The sequence below is a fragment of the Scomber japonicus genome, chromosome 14, assembly GCF_027409825.1.
Source record: "Scomber japonicus isolate fScoJap1 chromosome 14, fScoJap1.pri, whole genome shotgun sequence".
NCBI lineage: Eukaryota > Metazoa > Chordata > Actinopteri > Scombriformes > Scombridae > Scomber > Scomber japonicus.
In genome coordinates, this window is record NC_070591.1 from 22,401,106 (window position 1) to 22,417,620 (window position 16,515).

General features: G+C 41.8%; 1 protein-coding gene across 1 annotated transcript; it reads left to right on the forward strand.

Moving 5' to 3' along the window:
- Window positions 1-9,103: 9,103 nt before the first annotated feature.
- On the forward strand, window positions 9,104-15,391 carry LOC128373143 (calpain-2 catalytic subunit-like). Its single transcript, XM_053333410.1, has 21 exons — window positions 9,104-9,340; window positions 9,860-9,929; window positions 10,692-10,810; window positions 10,914-11,047; window positions 11,131-11,299; window positions 11,389-11,472; window positions 11,593-11,678; window positions 12,339-12,413; window positions 12,826-12,986; window positions 13,123-13,292; window positions 13,394-13,405; window positions 13,544-13,755; window positions 13,857-13,893; window positions 13,992-14,057; window positions 14,143-14,200; window positions 14,290-14,354; window positions 14,472-14,540; window positions 14,635-14,713; window positions 14,865-14,981; window positions 15,066-15,124; window positions 15,205-15,391. Exons 1-21 carry the CDS (start codon window positions 9,104-9,106, stop codon window positions 15,226-15,228), a joined length of 2,103 nt encoding a protein of 700 aa, XP_053189385.1. The 3' UTR covers window positions 15,229-15,391.
- The last annotated feature ends 1,124 nt before the right edge of the window (window positions 15,392-16,515 follow it).

The following is a 16,515-nucleotide window of genomic DNA, read 5'->3' on the forward strand; positions in this document are numbered from 1 at the left end:
CTCTGGAGAAGAAGTGATGATCCCTGTGTGATATCTGCAGAAGGACAAGTTCAATCAGTTAACAATGAATAAGAACTCATTTTTCATCTTTATAAATTCAGTATACTTTTAATATACAATTTTAAAATACTTATCATGTAGACTTTATATCCTAAATGGTTAAAAATTAGCAACATATGTACCTTTTTTATGGCATTTACTAAAGTTAGCTAGATGATAATGTGGTAGTTAAGAATTTAAAAATAATTTGATTTCCTTTTCAGCGTTATGCCTAGTGTTCCACTTTCTTCACATAAAATTTCATTGTTTGTTTCAACTAAATTGCTAAGGTTCTTGGAGAAAATGCAGCCAGAGTGTAAATAATAGATAGGTAATGTATGTTCTTTGTCTGGGTTGATTATGCGTCAATCTACTAGTAATGCCTCAGGGCTTCAGTAGGGGGATTCGCGCTACTTCCTCACTCAATACAAACGAGTGAAGGCAAGAGCAGAGTGTGTTCATTCATCCCTCTTCCCTCACTATTTTCCCTGTTTAAGGTAATTACCTACACAAAGCACCGTAAATGTAGTGACACACGTTGTTAATAATTGTTATGTTGTCATGGTTGCTAATTGTGAAAGGAAGAGGTGAATTTTATACTTTTATGTTTTTAAAGAGTTTCTGGCTAACTCCGTCACTGTGTATGCTAGCTACTGTCATTGTCCCGCTTTCGCGCCTGACTGTTCCGTCATCTTCTATATTTGAGCTTGTTACTGTGGTATTTGCTGTAAGATGCTATTGTTGTTTTATTACTGTAACAAGTTCTGTATATAATTGAAACTCAATACAAACGAGTGAAGGCAAGAGCAGAGTGTGTTCATTCATCCCTCTTCCCTCACTATTTTCCCTGTTTAAGGGCACAACATTTGGAGGCACCGCTGGGATGTTCGGCTTTAGGACCATCCCTAACCTGTAAGAGAAATCCTCTCGTCGATCATCCCCCCAAACTACCCAGGCATCAGAAAGGAGCTCAGCAAAGCAGTGGAGGTGGTTTTTCAGACAAAAATTGGTGGTTTGTATCCTGAAGTGAGCAACGTGACCACTAGGGAGCAGCGAAAAACCAATTGAACCAGATAAACCCTCATTTGACTGCCTATGCCAACTCCTCTGATACAATGGAATCTGAATTAGAGAAGCTGCAGCTGGAGATTAAAGGAACACTGTATAAACTGTCTGTAGAGCAGCTGATTAAAGTATGTGATGCACTTCAAATCTCAGGACCAGGAAAAGAGCATGTGACTGGTAAGACACGCAGTCAGTTAATTGCACATGTCATAAGGTACCTCGAACGGGAAGAATCGGCCAGCCTAGAGGATGAAGGTATGTCCGACCTCCTTAATGCTCAGGATGTCATAGACAAAATACAAATGGACAAAGTACAGAGTACAAGTGAACTTCAAAATCAAATCGAGGAACAGGAAAACCTCAGGAAGGAGGTAGAGGCATTAAGGCTGTCATTAAGTGAAAAAGAGAGTGCAATGCATGATCTGATGAAAAATAGCATGAAACTCCCTCTAAGTGCCAGCACCCCAATAAAAAACATGGCTCCAGCACTGCCAAATGGCTCTATGTGGCACAAAGATTTTAAGATATCAGGCCAAATAGGGGAGCCCGGACAAAAAGATAGACTCACCTTTTCTAGTCTGGCTAGGCAAATTGAAAGTGGGCTCAGCAAGGGCTACCCAGAGTCAGAGGTCACTGATGCTGTAATCCGTGCCATCACACCAGGCCTGCAGTTGAGGAGTTACCTTGAAGGAAAAGAAAACCTCACGTTGCCTGCCCTGAGGAGAATCCTCAGGTCCCATTATCAGGAAAGAAGTGCCACAGAGCTATATAAACAACTCACCTCTGAGGTCCAGAGTAGTAAGGAGACACCCCAAAATTTCCTGATAAGGGCAATGGATCTGAGACAGAAAATTCTGTTCGCTTCTCAGGAAGTTGAATCAAGTCTCAAATACGACCCAGCGCTAGTCCAAAGTCTCTTCATGCACACTGTCCTGACTGGTCTGCAGAATGACAATATTAAAAGTGACCTGCAGCCTTACCTCCTGCAAACAAGTACATCAGATGAGCTGCTGCTGGAGAAAGTGAACGTTGCATGTGCATATGAAAAGGAGAGACAGGACAAAAAGAAACATTCAGCTCCATCACGAGTAACTCATGTAAACACTGTCCAGTCCAGTGAATCCCCAGTGGAAAAGAAGAACAACACCCAACAAAATACAGCCATTCTACCCCCCGACCTCCTCTCAGAAATTAAAGAAATACGGTCTGACATGGTGCTACTGAAAGGCCTGAGAGCTGAGGTCTCCCAAATTATAGAAACCATTCAAAAGTCAGCACCTGCAACCCCACAACCCTCTTCCTTTCAGGCTGAACACAAGGGTATGCAGTTTTACCACCAGCAGCCACCAGCAACGGTACAGGAGTACCAACCAGCACTTGGACCTGGACATGTGAGGGAAACAGCACAGTTCCAACAAAGATTTGCACCACAACGATATTACTCAGCACCACGCCCCCGCCCTAGGTGTTTTGCTTGTATCCAGTCAGGTGAGGAATACTGTCAGCACTGCTTTAGGTGCGGAAGTAGTGAGCATTTTCGTGCAGGATGTAAGGCACAGAGACTGATAAAACCAGCTAGAGAGAGCCCTTTAAACTAAGAGGGGTTGCTCCTACGGGACATGGGGCAACCTACAATACAGATAAGTCCCACGGTTGTGCTAGCTGTGGAAAAGAGAAAGAAAATGGGGAACTAAATCGTTGTTCTGTTTGTAAAACAACACTGTACTGTTCAAAAGAATGCCAAGAGACCCACTGGCAGGCTCACAAAAGACACTGTAAGCCGTACACATGTTCAGGCATTAAGAAACAAGAAACACAGGCATATGAGAAGTCCAATTGTAGGAAAATTAGCGACCCAGCTAAAACACCTACCGTAAGGGAGTTGGTAGGAAAGAAATGTGTTATCAGGTGTTTTCTGCACAAAGAGAGAATCCAGGCACTGTGGGACACAGGCTCGCAAATTTGTGCTATAGATGAGGTCTGGAAAGAGAGTCACTTACCTGATGTAAAATTAAGAGATGTAGCAGAGTTAGTTGACCCACTTGACCCGTTGCACATTGAAGCAGCCAATGGAACAGAAATGCCATACATTGGTTGGCTTGAGGTGAGGTTTAAACTTACTGCTAATGATGAAGAGTTACTGATACCCATGTTAGTGCTAAAAGGTAATCAACAACCTTGTCCCATCATTGGCTTTAACGTTATTGAGTACCTAGTGGTGAACAGTGTGCTGGATCAGACAAAGCACAGGGACAAAGAAAAGCTCTTGAAAACAGTAAAGATAGCTTTCCCTCACCTCAGGAAGAATAGAGCCAAAGCTTTTATTAAGGCAGTGAGCGTAGGGCAGCCATGTGAGCACAATGTGAGAACAGCAAATGAGAGAGTCAGTGTGCCTAAACGCAGCGCCCTCCAGATTGAATGTCGGGTGCAGGCTCCCCCCTTCAAGGAGGATAAGACTCTTATTTTTGAGCCTCATGAGAACCCACAGTGGCCTGAAGGACTTGAGTGTTGCGACACTCTTGTATCAGTGAAGGCAGGCATGACCCCAAAAATCATTGTCAGTGTACAAAATCCTACCGGCCATGACATCACATTGTCAGGAAGGACTGTTATTGGAACAGTGCAGTCTGTTAGATCAGTTTATCCTGCCAACATATTCAAGTCAGACCGCCTACCTACTGCCTCAGTCCACAAAGTCCAGGCTAAGAGTTCCAGCCAGGACACACCCACCGATGAGCAATGGGATCCTCCTGTTGACCTGACACACCTGACTGAACACCAAAGACAAGTTGTAAGGCAGATGTTAAGAGAAGAATCACAGTCATTCTCTAGGTCTGATGATGACATAGGCTGTGTGGAAAATCTGCAGATGAACATTTCACTAAAAGATAATGAACCAGTGTTGCGGACATATCTGTCTGTCCCAAAGCCCTTGTACCAGGAGATGAAAGACTACTTACAGGATCTGATAGCACAGGGGTGGGTGGAAAAATCCACTTCGTCCTACTCCTCCCCAGTAGTCTGTGTGAGAAAAAAAGATGGTACTCTGCGCTTATGTATCGACTACAGGGAGCTCAACAAGAAAACTCACCCAGATCGCCACCCCATCCCCAGAGTACAGGACATCATGGACAATCTTGGTGGAAACACCCTGTTTTCATTGCTGGACCAGGGTAAGGCATATCACCAGGGGTTCATGGGCAAGGACAGTAAACATCTAACAGCCTTCGTGACCCCCGGGGGCCTATATGAATGGGTCCGAATCCCATTTGGACTCATGAACGCGCCTGCAGCATTCCAGCGCTGCATGGAAGAGTGCTTAGAGGGATTAAGGGATAAAGTATGTGTGCCTTATCTGGACGATGTCCTAGTGTTTAGCAGGACATTTGAGGATCATGTTAATGATGTCAAGATGGTCCTGCGACGGCTGAGGGAGCATGGAATAAAACTAAAACCCAGGAAGTGTGACCTCTTTAAAGCTGAAGTACGGTACCTTGGCAGGATTGTGTCTGCAGAGGGAAACAGGATAGACCCCGCCGACACTGCTGCAGTAATAGCTCTGAAAAACAAACAGCCAGGTACTGTTGGTGAGTTAAGAGCAGTGTTGGGACTGTTGAGTTATTACAGACAGTATATTAAGGATTTCTCACGGATTGCCAGCCCTCTGTATGACCTGCTTAAAGGACCTGTGGAAACTGAAACCCTGCAAAACAAAAGGAGAAAATGGCAAACAAGACAAAACAGTAGGGTTCCATCGGGTACACCTATTCAATGGACCGACATGCATCAGTCAGTATTAGAGCAATTGATCGACTGTCTAGCTCAGCCTCCTGTTCTAGGCTTCCCAGAATTCTCACAGCCATTTATTCTCCATACTGATGCATCAAATCAGGGACTAGGTGCAGTATTGTACCAAAAGCAGGATGGAAAACTGCGTGTGATCGCTTATGGCTCTCGTACTTTGACTGCAGCTGAGAAGAATTATCATTTGCATTCAGGCAAGTTAGAGTTTCTAGCCCTCAAGTGGGCGATCACAGAAAAGTTTCGTGATTACCTCTACTATGCGCCTTTCTTCACAGTTTATAGTGACAATAATCCACTTACTTATGTACTGTCTACTGCCAAATTGAATGCAACAGGGTGCCGATGGGTAGCGGAATTGGCAGATTTCCATTTCACGATCAAGTATCGCCCTGGTAAGGATAATATTGACGCAGATAGTCTGTCTAGGATGCCTATCGATATGGAGATGTTCATGAAAGGGTGCTCAGAGGAAATGTCATACGATGTGATTGGAGCAACTTCACAGGCAGTGGAAAATCAGGATGAATCCAGTGTGTCTTGGTCCATGGGTATCTCAGCCAAGTGTGCAACCATAACTACAGACACACCCATCATTCCCCTGACAACAGAACAGATCAAACAGGATCAGAGGAGTGATCCGACTACTGGACCTATGATTCAGTATAAACTATCAGAGCAAAAGCCATCAGGTCCACAACTGAAACAACTTAGCTCACAGATCATTTGTCTTCTGAGAGAATGGGACAAATTAGAGATTAGTGAGACTGGAGTATTGTACAGGAAAACAGCTAGCAGAAAACAGCTGGTCCTACCAGAAAAACACAAAAGTACAGTGTTGAGGGAACTCCACGATAAAATGGGCCATCAAGGTGTGGATAGGACGACGTCACTGATACGGGACCGGTTTTACTGGCCCTATATGCAACGGGAGATAGAGGATTACGTCATGAGGAGATGTGTGTGTCTTAAACACAAGAAGCCGTGCCGTGAGACAAGAGCACCACTGACTAACATTGTCACGACTCACCCGTTTGAGCTTGTTGCTGTTGATTTTCTCCACCTTGATAGGTGCAAGGGTGGTTATGAATATATTCTTGTCATCATTGACCATTTTACACGCTTCGCCCAGGCGTACGCCACGACTTCCAAATCAGGCAAAACAGCTGCAGAGAAAATCTTTAATGACTATGCTCTACGATTTGGCTTCCCAAGCAGAATACACCATGATCAGGGTGGTGAATTTGAAAATCAGCTGTTTGCGCAACTGAAAAACTACTGTGGAGTTGCTGGGTCGAGAACTACTCCCTACCACCCCCAAGGGAATGGACAGGTAGAGCGCTTTAATCGAACACTGCTCCAAATGTTAAAGACACTCACAGAAAGACAAAAGACCAACTGGAAAGACTCACTGAACAAACTGATCTATGCGTACAATTGTACTCGTAGCGAGGTGACTGGTTTCTCTCCCTTTTACTTGCTACATGGGCGCTCTCCACGCTTGCCAGTTGACATGCTGTTCAACTTGACCCCAGAACAAGGCGACAGTAATCATCATCACTACATGGAAAAGTGGAAACAGGGCATGGAAGAAGCATACCAGATCACAAGAGAGAATGCTCACAAAGCAGCCATGAGGAGCAAAAGGCATTATGACAGTAAGGTGAAAAGCTCAGTATTACAGCCCGGTGATCGTGTTTTAATCAGGAATATGACACCTCGTGGTGGTCCGGGCAAGCTGAGAAACCACTGGGAAGATGCGGTCCATACAGTTGTCCGTCAAGTCAGTGAAAACATCCCTGTCTACGAGCTCAGACCTGAGAAGGAAAAAGGGAGATCAAGGATATTACACCGCAATCTTCTCCTACCGTGTGACCATCTGCCACTCGAAACGCCTGTCCAGCCACGAGCAAAGAAAAGAACTGTAGAGACAACTGAGGGAGTGGAGCAGTCAGAGGAAGAAGAGGACGATGAATACTACCCAGTGCCATTTCAGCCATGTCGACCTCAGACATTGAATGCTGAGAGGACAGATAAACCTGCTGAACAAATACAGTTGGAGGAAAATGCGTCACCTGAGTCAGAGACAGAACAGGGAGTGATAAACCAACCTGAGCACTTACCGGACCAAGAGGACAGTTATGTCGAACACCTACCTGTGGAAGAGGCTGTCCCTTCACCTGTCCCAAGCGAGCACAACAGGACCATTGAGCAGAGGTCTCAGCGGCCTAGACGACAGCACAGGCGACCTAAGGTTTTCACATATGATCGACTTGGCTCACCAGCTTGCTACAATCTGAGAGCACTACCACATCATACACACCTTAAGGTGCCATGGACACACATTGTGCAGCCATACTACTACCAGCAACTCTATGGACATGGGCGGTAGAAACATTGTGATCACACACACCACAGATCACTGAACTGAGTAAATGCATAAACATTACACTCTAGACAAAACAAATGGACTGTTCAGCATAGAATTTTCATTAAAAGGGACTGTTGAACAATTGGTACACATATAAACTGTGATTACAGCTCACCACACACATCTCAAGTACATCACATGATTGCAGTCAATCATATCACTCTCATGGACCTTTATCAAAGGAGAGTGTAGTTGCTTTGGACATGCTGCAATAGCAGGACTCTGTTACAAGCCAGCAATGGACTATATTAGCTGTGTGTAAGTAAATGGACTCTCGGTGTTAACCCATATGGAAGAATGTATGAAAAGAGTTGCAGCCTGTAAAACGACATGTGTAGAGTATAAGACAAGTTGTAGCAACAGTAATAGTATGTAATGTTGTAGTGAATGTTTATAGATGATATGTAGTTTAACCCCTTATATGCACTAAAGGTCAAATGTCAGGATGTTGGGGACAACATCTATTTTGAGGGGGAGTATGTGGTAGTTAAGAATTTAAAAATAATTTGATTTCCTTTTCAGCGTTATGCCTAGTGTTCCACTTTCTTCACATAAAATTTCATTGTTTGTTTCAACTAAATTGCTAAGGTTCTTGGAGAAAATGCAGCCAGAGTGTAAATAATAGATAGGTAATGTATGTTCTTTGTCTGGGTTGATTATGCGTCAATCTACTAGTAATGCCTCAGGGCTTCAGTAGGGGGATTCGCGCTACTTCCTCACTCAATACAAACGAGTGAAGGCAAGAGCAGAGTGTGTTCATTCATCCCTCTTCCCTCACTATTTTCCCTGTTTAAGGTAATTACCTACACAAAGCACCGTAAATGTAGTGACACACGTTGTTAATAATTGTTATGTTGTCATGGTTGCTAATTGTGAAAGGAAGAGGTGAATTTTATACTTTTATGTTTTTAAAGAGTTTCTGGCTAACTCCGTCACTGTGTATGCTAGCTACTGTCATTGTCCCGCTTTCGCGCCTGACTGTTCCGTCATCTTCTATATTTGAGCTTGTTACTGTGGTATTTGCTGTAAGATGCTATTGTTGTTTTATTACTGTAACAAGTTCTGTATATAATTGAAACTCAATACAAACGAGTGAAGGCAAGAGCAGAGTGTGTTCATTCATCCCTCTTCCCTCACTATTTTCCCTGTTTAAGGGCACAACAATAACAGTGAGAAAATAAACTTTTTTTCAGTAGAGAAAGACTTGGTTGATGTTTTAACTCTATTGGCTCTACTGCAAAATGTATGTTGACTGAAAGAAAATAAAGAGACTATGAAACTATGACCCCTGGATTATTAGTAATCATAAAATCTTGTAAAATCTGAAATATTAAATGGTTAACAGATGCACTGAATGAGATCTATGTTGCCTCATAGGACTCATTGTACAACTAATCTTGCTATATGTGCCTTTCAAATATAATCTGCTGTTGTTGATTGGTGAACAAATTAATAAATCATTAATTGAAAACTGTGTTTTCACTGTTTATAATTGTGGATCAGAAATGCAGCACTATGCAACATGGGAAATGTAAACATGTATGTAGGTTTGGGTCAGTACAAGTGTCACATCTAGGTCGTCAAAGCCTGATTCATTGTAGGTTGGAAGAAACAGGTGAGCCAGAGCAGGTTTGCTGTCTGCTATTAACAATAAAGGGTGTGGTGACACCTGAGCTACCTCACACAGACCTTATCTAACCACACACACACACATACACATACATTGAGAGACAGCTACAGACAGATATTGTAGCACAATCCTTGAAAATGTCTGGCATTGCAGCTAAACTTCAACACAACCGAGATAAAGCACGTGGGATTGGATCCAACACTCAGGCGGTAAAATACCTTAACCAGGACTATGAGGCTCTGAGAGATAGCTGCCTGGAGAGGGGGCGACTGTTTGACGATGACTGCTTTGAGGCTTTACCCTCATCCTTAGGTTTTAATGAACTTGGACCGAATTCCTACAAAGTTCGGGGCATCGAATGGAAGAGACCTACGGTGGGTACATCATGTACTGGATGTCAGCTGGCATCAATACTGAAAATACGATCGCTAAGTGTGTTGTATGGAGGGACCTGTGTGTAATTCAAAATCGTTCAAAATTATTAACAGTAGAAATCAAGGATTTTTTTTTTCATGGGTATTGTTGACAGCATTTGAGGGTTTTTTATACTGAATAATATTGTTCATATTCTTCATGGAAAGTCAGTCAATAGCCTTCACTGTAGTTTTTAGAACAGATAATTGCTGCTGTTCATTTCACCTGTTTCTGATTATCAGTGTACCAAATTGTTAATGTTTTATCAATATGCTAAAAAAAAGAAGTGACAGACCTTAAAATGCAGAAAACTGCTTTTGCCATTTGCAATATTACAACCACATTAAGTCAAGAAAAACACAATTATGAAATTCAGCAAAACATAGTTATTCATATAAGGGCGTATCACAGAACTGAGGCCAAATAAAAAGCATTGATGTGAAGAGGTATTACAATATGGTTCAATTTGTTTTTCCCAGGAATTGTCTTCCAATCCAAAATTCATTGTTGAAAATGCTTCCAGGACTGATATTTGCCAAGGAGCACTTGGTGAGACACACAAACACACACACCCTAACTGTAACCATGACAACTATTTGCCAAATGCGTATCCTAATCTTAACCACCGACCCAAAAAGCATTTTCCCTAATTGACACAGCTTTTGTCCTCAACTGTACCCAATTAACTGGCCACATACACACACATTCTACAATTACAATTTAACAGACTTGCATTTATCATAATATTACTTTTACTTTTTACTACCTTTGCATGTTTATATCACACACTGGTGTGCCTCTGCAGGAAGTTGATTTCATTCTCTCTCTTTTTTTTTTTTGCCTGGCTTTTTTTTTCTTGTGCTGGACTTTTTCTTTTTTCTTTTCTTTTTTGTCTTGCCCTAACATTCAGTTGTACTGCTCCTCCCCTGACACTATTGTCTGTTTTTTGCTTGTGATTTTCATTACATCTGAGCCTCATAACTCCTAGTAAACAGCTGTCACTGTGTGCAAAACATCTCCCTCACATCTCTCTGTCTGTACCCAGTCTGGTACAATGCATGTGTAGATTTGCATATTTGTGCAGTTGAGACTGAGCCACATACTTGTGTGGGTGAGAATGAGCCACATACTTGTGTGGGTGAGACTGTAACACCTGTGACTTTGCATGACTGTGTATGTCTCAAACAAAATGCAAACCTATGTTTTATCGATGTGGTACTATCACAATATGAAAATGTGAAAACTTGAAATCCTCTGGGAGACATTTAATACAGGAGTCCTTTCTGCTCTAACACTGTCATGTTGTGTTAGGTGACTGCTGGCTCCTAGCAGCTATCGCCTCCTTGACTCTCAACAAACAGGTTCTGTCTCGTGTTGTACCTCATGACCAAAGCTTTGAGGAGAACTATGCTGGTATCTTTCACTTTCAGGTACTTTTTTCACACAGACCCAGTGTCCAAATGAACTACTACGCAACTTTATACTTTGAGAAGTGGCACAAACACATTGACTAATTGTGTCTGTGGTTCTCAGTTCTGGCAGTATGGTGACTGGGTGGATGTAGTGGTCGATGACCTCTTGCCCACCAAAGATGGAAAGCTTCTGTTTGTTCACTCAGAGGAGGGTTCTGAGTTCTGGAGTGCGCTGCTGGAGAAAGCCTATGCCAAGTAAGAACGCATGGAACATATTATTTGTTTCAGTATTTCATTTTCTGGTCTAGTCTTTCATGAACGCTCCTTCTCCCTTACAGGCTAAATGGATCCTACGAGGCCCTTTCTGGGGGCAGCACTATTGAGGGTTTTGAGGACTTCACTGGAGGTATTGCTGAGCGTCACGAGCTGAGCAAGGCTGATCCCCACCTCTTCAAAATCATTAAGAAGGCCCTGGACAGAGGCTCTCTCCTGGGATGCTCCATTGATGTGTGTTTGAGCTTCTTGGTTCACTCTCATTAATGTCTTTGCTGTATCTGGTGGTTTTTACCTCACAAAGCTTTTACTCTCCATTGCAGATCACCAGCGCTTCCGACTCAGAAGCTGTCACACATCGCAAGCTGGTGAAGGGCCATGCTTACTCTTTGACAGGAGCAGAGCAGGTTTGTATGATTATATACATAAGACACAGATCAACAGCTGAAGTGATCGCATGGCAAATATTCTTTATGATAGATGCTAGAATTAGTAGTGAGAGTAACTGATGCCTTATTCTACATCAGGTGGAATACAGAGGCGACAGGGTGCAGCTGATAAGGATTAGAAACCCATGGGGACAGGTGGAGTGGAATGGAGCCTGGAGTGACAAGTGAGTATTATACAACAAAAATAACGCATATGTCACATTAACTCTTAAATTTTTATCATTGACATCTACTCCAGAGTTGTACTAGTCTAGTCTATGTGATGTCAGTCAGTGCACTACTTTGGTCCAGACTGAAATATCTCAACTATTGGATGAATTGTTCTGACTTGACTGACTTTGGCTTCTTCACCATGAGGTTTGGTAAAATGTCTCCAGACTTATTGCTGTTAAATTTGGTGAAACCTCACACTGTCATTGGCTGAAAGATGTGATTGTTTAATACTTTGGTTTATGATCACATACCTGAGAAACAAATAAGTGATTATGTTCCCCTCTGCCTCAGTTGTACTTGGTATTAGTGCTACTTAAGAAATATCAGCAAACTAACACCCCAATACATGCCAGTATGTGTCATGTGATGTTTATGAAAGGTCCCAGTCTGATCAAAACATCTATCCTTTGTTTGATATTTGTGTTTCGGTCATTCACCTGACATACACACCCAGTGGAAGGGCTGGTATGTCCTGTCCTAGAAACACTAGTAGACAGCTTATTATGTGCTCCAGGTGTAGGTGGAGTATTACATGACACACAGTTATAGGTGCAGTCCTGAAGTTGTGTAATAAAATGTTCACACAGTCTATTTCTAACACATTTCTTTAGCTCTTCTGAGTGGCGATATGTGAGTGATGATGACCGGGCGAGGCTGACCAACCGGTCTGAAGACGGAGAGTTCTGGTAATTCAACAAATAACTTTTCTTCACCAAACATCAAAATAAATAAAAATGTATTTGTCCAACACCTAAAAGCAGCAATGCAATGTAGTGCAATCAAGTAAATACTGCTTCAATATGCTACAGGTATATGTGTTTTTAAAACGTTGTCCCCCCCCCCTTGCCTTCTCGTAGCACCACCAGCTTGGTCCGCATTGCCTTACTAATGAACCATTAGTAAGGAGAGCTAAGGTCGAAGGTCACAATACCCAGAAATCTGATATTCTTGGTTCCTAGTATGGATATATGCCTCTATTATTGATACTCTTGTGAGAGAAAAAGAGCATACAGTATCACGTCGCTCAAACAAGAGCAATGTTATATTATCTACACGTTTTTGTTTAAATTTGACCTCTTACCTCTCTTTTTTTCACAGGATGTCATTTTCTGACTTCCTGCACCAATATTCTCGTCTTGAGATCTGCAACCTCACCCCTGATGCGCTCTCAGGAGATGACTACAAGAAATGGGCAGAGACCGAGTTTGAAGACACATGGAGGAGAGGCGTGTCAGCTGGTGGCTGCAGAAACTATCCAAGTATGAACCAGTTTCACACTCTTCTCCCTCCAGATTTGAATCTACTGCTGTTTTATGTGTTTTCAAAGGGATTTTAGATGGAGTAGCTAAACACAAAGTATATAGGCTTCCTTCCAACCTTTGCTTCCTTTCCTAGATTCTTTTTGGATGAATCCCCAGTTTGTCATAAAGCTGGAAGATGTGGATGATGACCCTGATGATGGTGAGGAGGGCTGCACCTTCATTGTAGGCCTGATGCAGAAGAACAAGCGTTGTAGGAGGAAATTGGGGGAGGACATGGAGACCATCGGCTTTGCCATCTATGAGGTAACAAGCTGCTTTTTAAGATGGCAATATAAGATAATATTCTAGTCTGCATTATTTTTCACCTATTCTTACATTGAATTTGTTTTTGTCTCTTTTTTCAGCTGCCTGATGAGGTATGTGTGCAAAGACTAAGATACTTGGAGACTCAGAATGCATATTCAAAGAATTAATTGCATTTTTTTCAATGTTCAATTTTGAAAATGGTATAGGGCGCCCTCATGTGACTGTACTACATGTTTGTCATTGTCCAGTACTCAGGAAAAAGGAATGTGCACCTGAAGAAAAACTTCTTCCTGTACAATAGTTCAGCCGCACGCTCCGAGACCTTCATCAATCTGCGGGAATTGTGCAACCGCTTTTGTCTTCCCCCTGGGGAATACCTCATCGTCCCCTCCACCTTTGAGCCCAACAAAAATGGCGACTTTTACATGCGGGTGTTCTCTGAGAAACAGGCTGACTTCCAGTATGTTCCTTTCACAAACATGTGCCAAGTCAAATGGTATGACATGAATATCATACAATTCAATATAAGTGTGTAACTATGACCTTTTGTTTTGCTTTTAGGGAAATTGATGATCCTGTAGACTGCCATGTCGAGCAGGTAAAATCACATCCCTTCAATAAAATCATTTGAAGATGATGTAACATTGATAATATTTTGAAGACAACAATGAAAACATGTTACTCTGTTATCTCTAGATTGATGTTGATGAAGATGATATCAGTGACAGATTCAAGACACTTTTTGGACAGCTTGCCGGACATGTAAGCATGCTAGAGACCTGGTACATTCATTTGCTCAATTCATTATTGTTATGATATACAAAGTGTCTGCGTATGTGTTCCTTAGGATGTGGAGATTTCTGCATTCGAGCTCCAAAAAATCCTCAACCGAGTGGTGGGAAATCGTAAGTGTCTCCTGTTCCAGGCAAGTTCTGTAGGTGCAATTATGTGTAGCTGACATTAAGAGCAATTTATCCCTCTGTTTCATTTTCAGGAGACGACATCAAAACCAACGGGTTTAGCCTGGCAACGTGTCGTAACATGGTCAATCTACTAGATGTATCCTTTGCAGTTGTTTTTCTTCTTACTGTAGTTATGCCAGGACAGGAGACATCCACGAACCATTCATTTCAAATGACAATAAATTGCATGTTTTCTTTGACATTTGGTTCAAAGAAAGATGGAAGCGGCAAACTGGGAGTGGTCGAATTTAAGATCCTGTGGACAAAGATTGAGAAGTTCCTGGTATGTTGTTCTGTTTATATTAATGTAGCATGGATACCATAGTTAATTAGTGGAATGATGATAGTCTATAATCATTTGTTGGGTTATCCTTTAGGATCTTTACAGAGAGAGAGACACAGACAACAGTGGCTGTATGAGTACTTCTGAGATGCGGATGGCTGTGGAGGCTGCCGGTGAGAAGTCCATTTCAAAAAAATATATTTCCCTGAACTAGCTAAAGTGTGGAGGGACAAGGGTATAAGATACTAGTTTGACTTTAATACACTCAAAGATTTGAATGAAATAATCCACACACTCTCTGTTCACCTTGTTGCATTTTGGCAGGTTTCACTCTCAACAACCCACTACATCAGATTATTGTGGCCCGCTACAGTGAACCAGACCTCACCATTGACTTTGACAGCTTTGTGGGATGCCTGATCCGCTTAGAGTCACTCTTCAGTGAGTTTTTGTGACCACATGTTTATCCTACAGTCATGCAGACATTACAGTAGAGTTCTGATGTTGTATTTCATTCACAAACAGACACCTTCAAGACCCTGGACAAGGATGACTCTGGTGAGATAGAGTTGGGTTTTACGGAGGTAAGAGCCGCCTGTCAGTGCTAATGAAACAAAAATACGGTTTATGAATCATAGAGTTACACTTGTGTTTTTATCCACAGTGGCTGAGTCTGGCAATGGTGTAGAGGAGCTCTGATTGTTTGCAGCTGAAGAATTCATGATTATGTTGAGCAGCTTCCTATCGACAGTCAACATTTCTGCATATTTGCTTCATATTTGTATCAGCTTCTTGTTGTCTTGTGTACAATTTAATTAATGAATACTAAACCAGAGGGGAAAATAATGAATTTTAATTATCCACAAATATAATAAAAAATTGCAATCTACCACAAATGACTCTGTTGTTTTATGTTACTGTAGATACTGTATTAATATATTTCACTTGTTCTTTAATCTGTACAAACAACAAAGTGTCAAAATGACATGGTTGTTGAGGTCACTGCACTCAAATAGTCACAGAACTATAAAATCAAAATTTTTAATTTTTACACTTTAGGTTTTGTAGCAACTGTGTACATTTTCTAAATTATGCCTATACCATTACCTCAGTGTTAGTTACTGCATCAACTCTGATGCTTTTTTCAGTCTGGAATGCCTTTTTTTTGTTTGTTAGCTTAAACTTTCTTATTATTATTATTATTGAAGTATTTTGAGTAGCAGAATTAGTATATAATGGCACACTGACTGTGAAAATACAACCTGGAAGAATAAATGACCATATCTAATAACAGAAGTATCAGAAACTTGAACAGACTTGAAACTTGAACTTGACTATTCAGTGTAGATTTAATTTCTTACACCAACCAACATTTTTGTGCATGCACTACTGGTGAAAGCCTGGTTCTCAACTGTTCTGGTCTTTGGTGATGATGATGATGATGATGATGATGATGATGTAACAGATTTTATACCACAACCCAAAAGCAAGTGGCCAACTCAGTGTCTATAATTTACCAGCAGATGTCAGAGTTCTCATGAATTTGGGTTGGCTGCTTTGACGTCAGTGACTGGATTGTGGCCAAACCTGCAATGTGCTTGCAGCAGCATGAAGTCTTCAACTCACAGAGAACAGTGCAGCAGCCATTTCCTGCTCAGTGTGGCTCAGAGTTATATTTCCCCTTTTACTACTTTGAGAAGTTGCTGCTGGCTGCCATTAGCGTGTGCCTTACTACAGTTATGACAGTTACACTAAAAGTACCCTCACTTCACCAACAGCAAGACAGGAAATGTAGCTTTAGCAATCATTCTTTTATTAATCAGTCTATCCTCTATTAGACATATATACATTCTATTTCAGCTTGTCTTGAAAAGCCACCGATTCTGGGGCCATGCAGTGCAAATGTTAACAGGTAATGTATGATCTGACGTGAAGATATTTGGGCACGATTCGTGTTGGAACAGCAGCAAGTCCG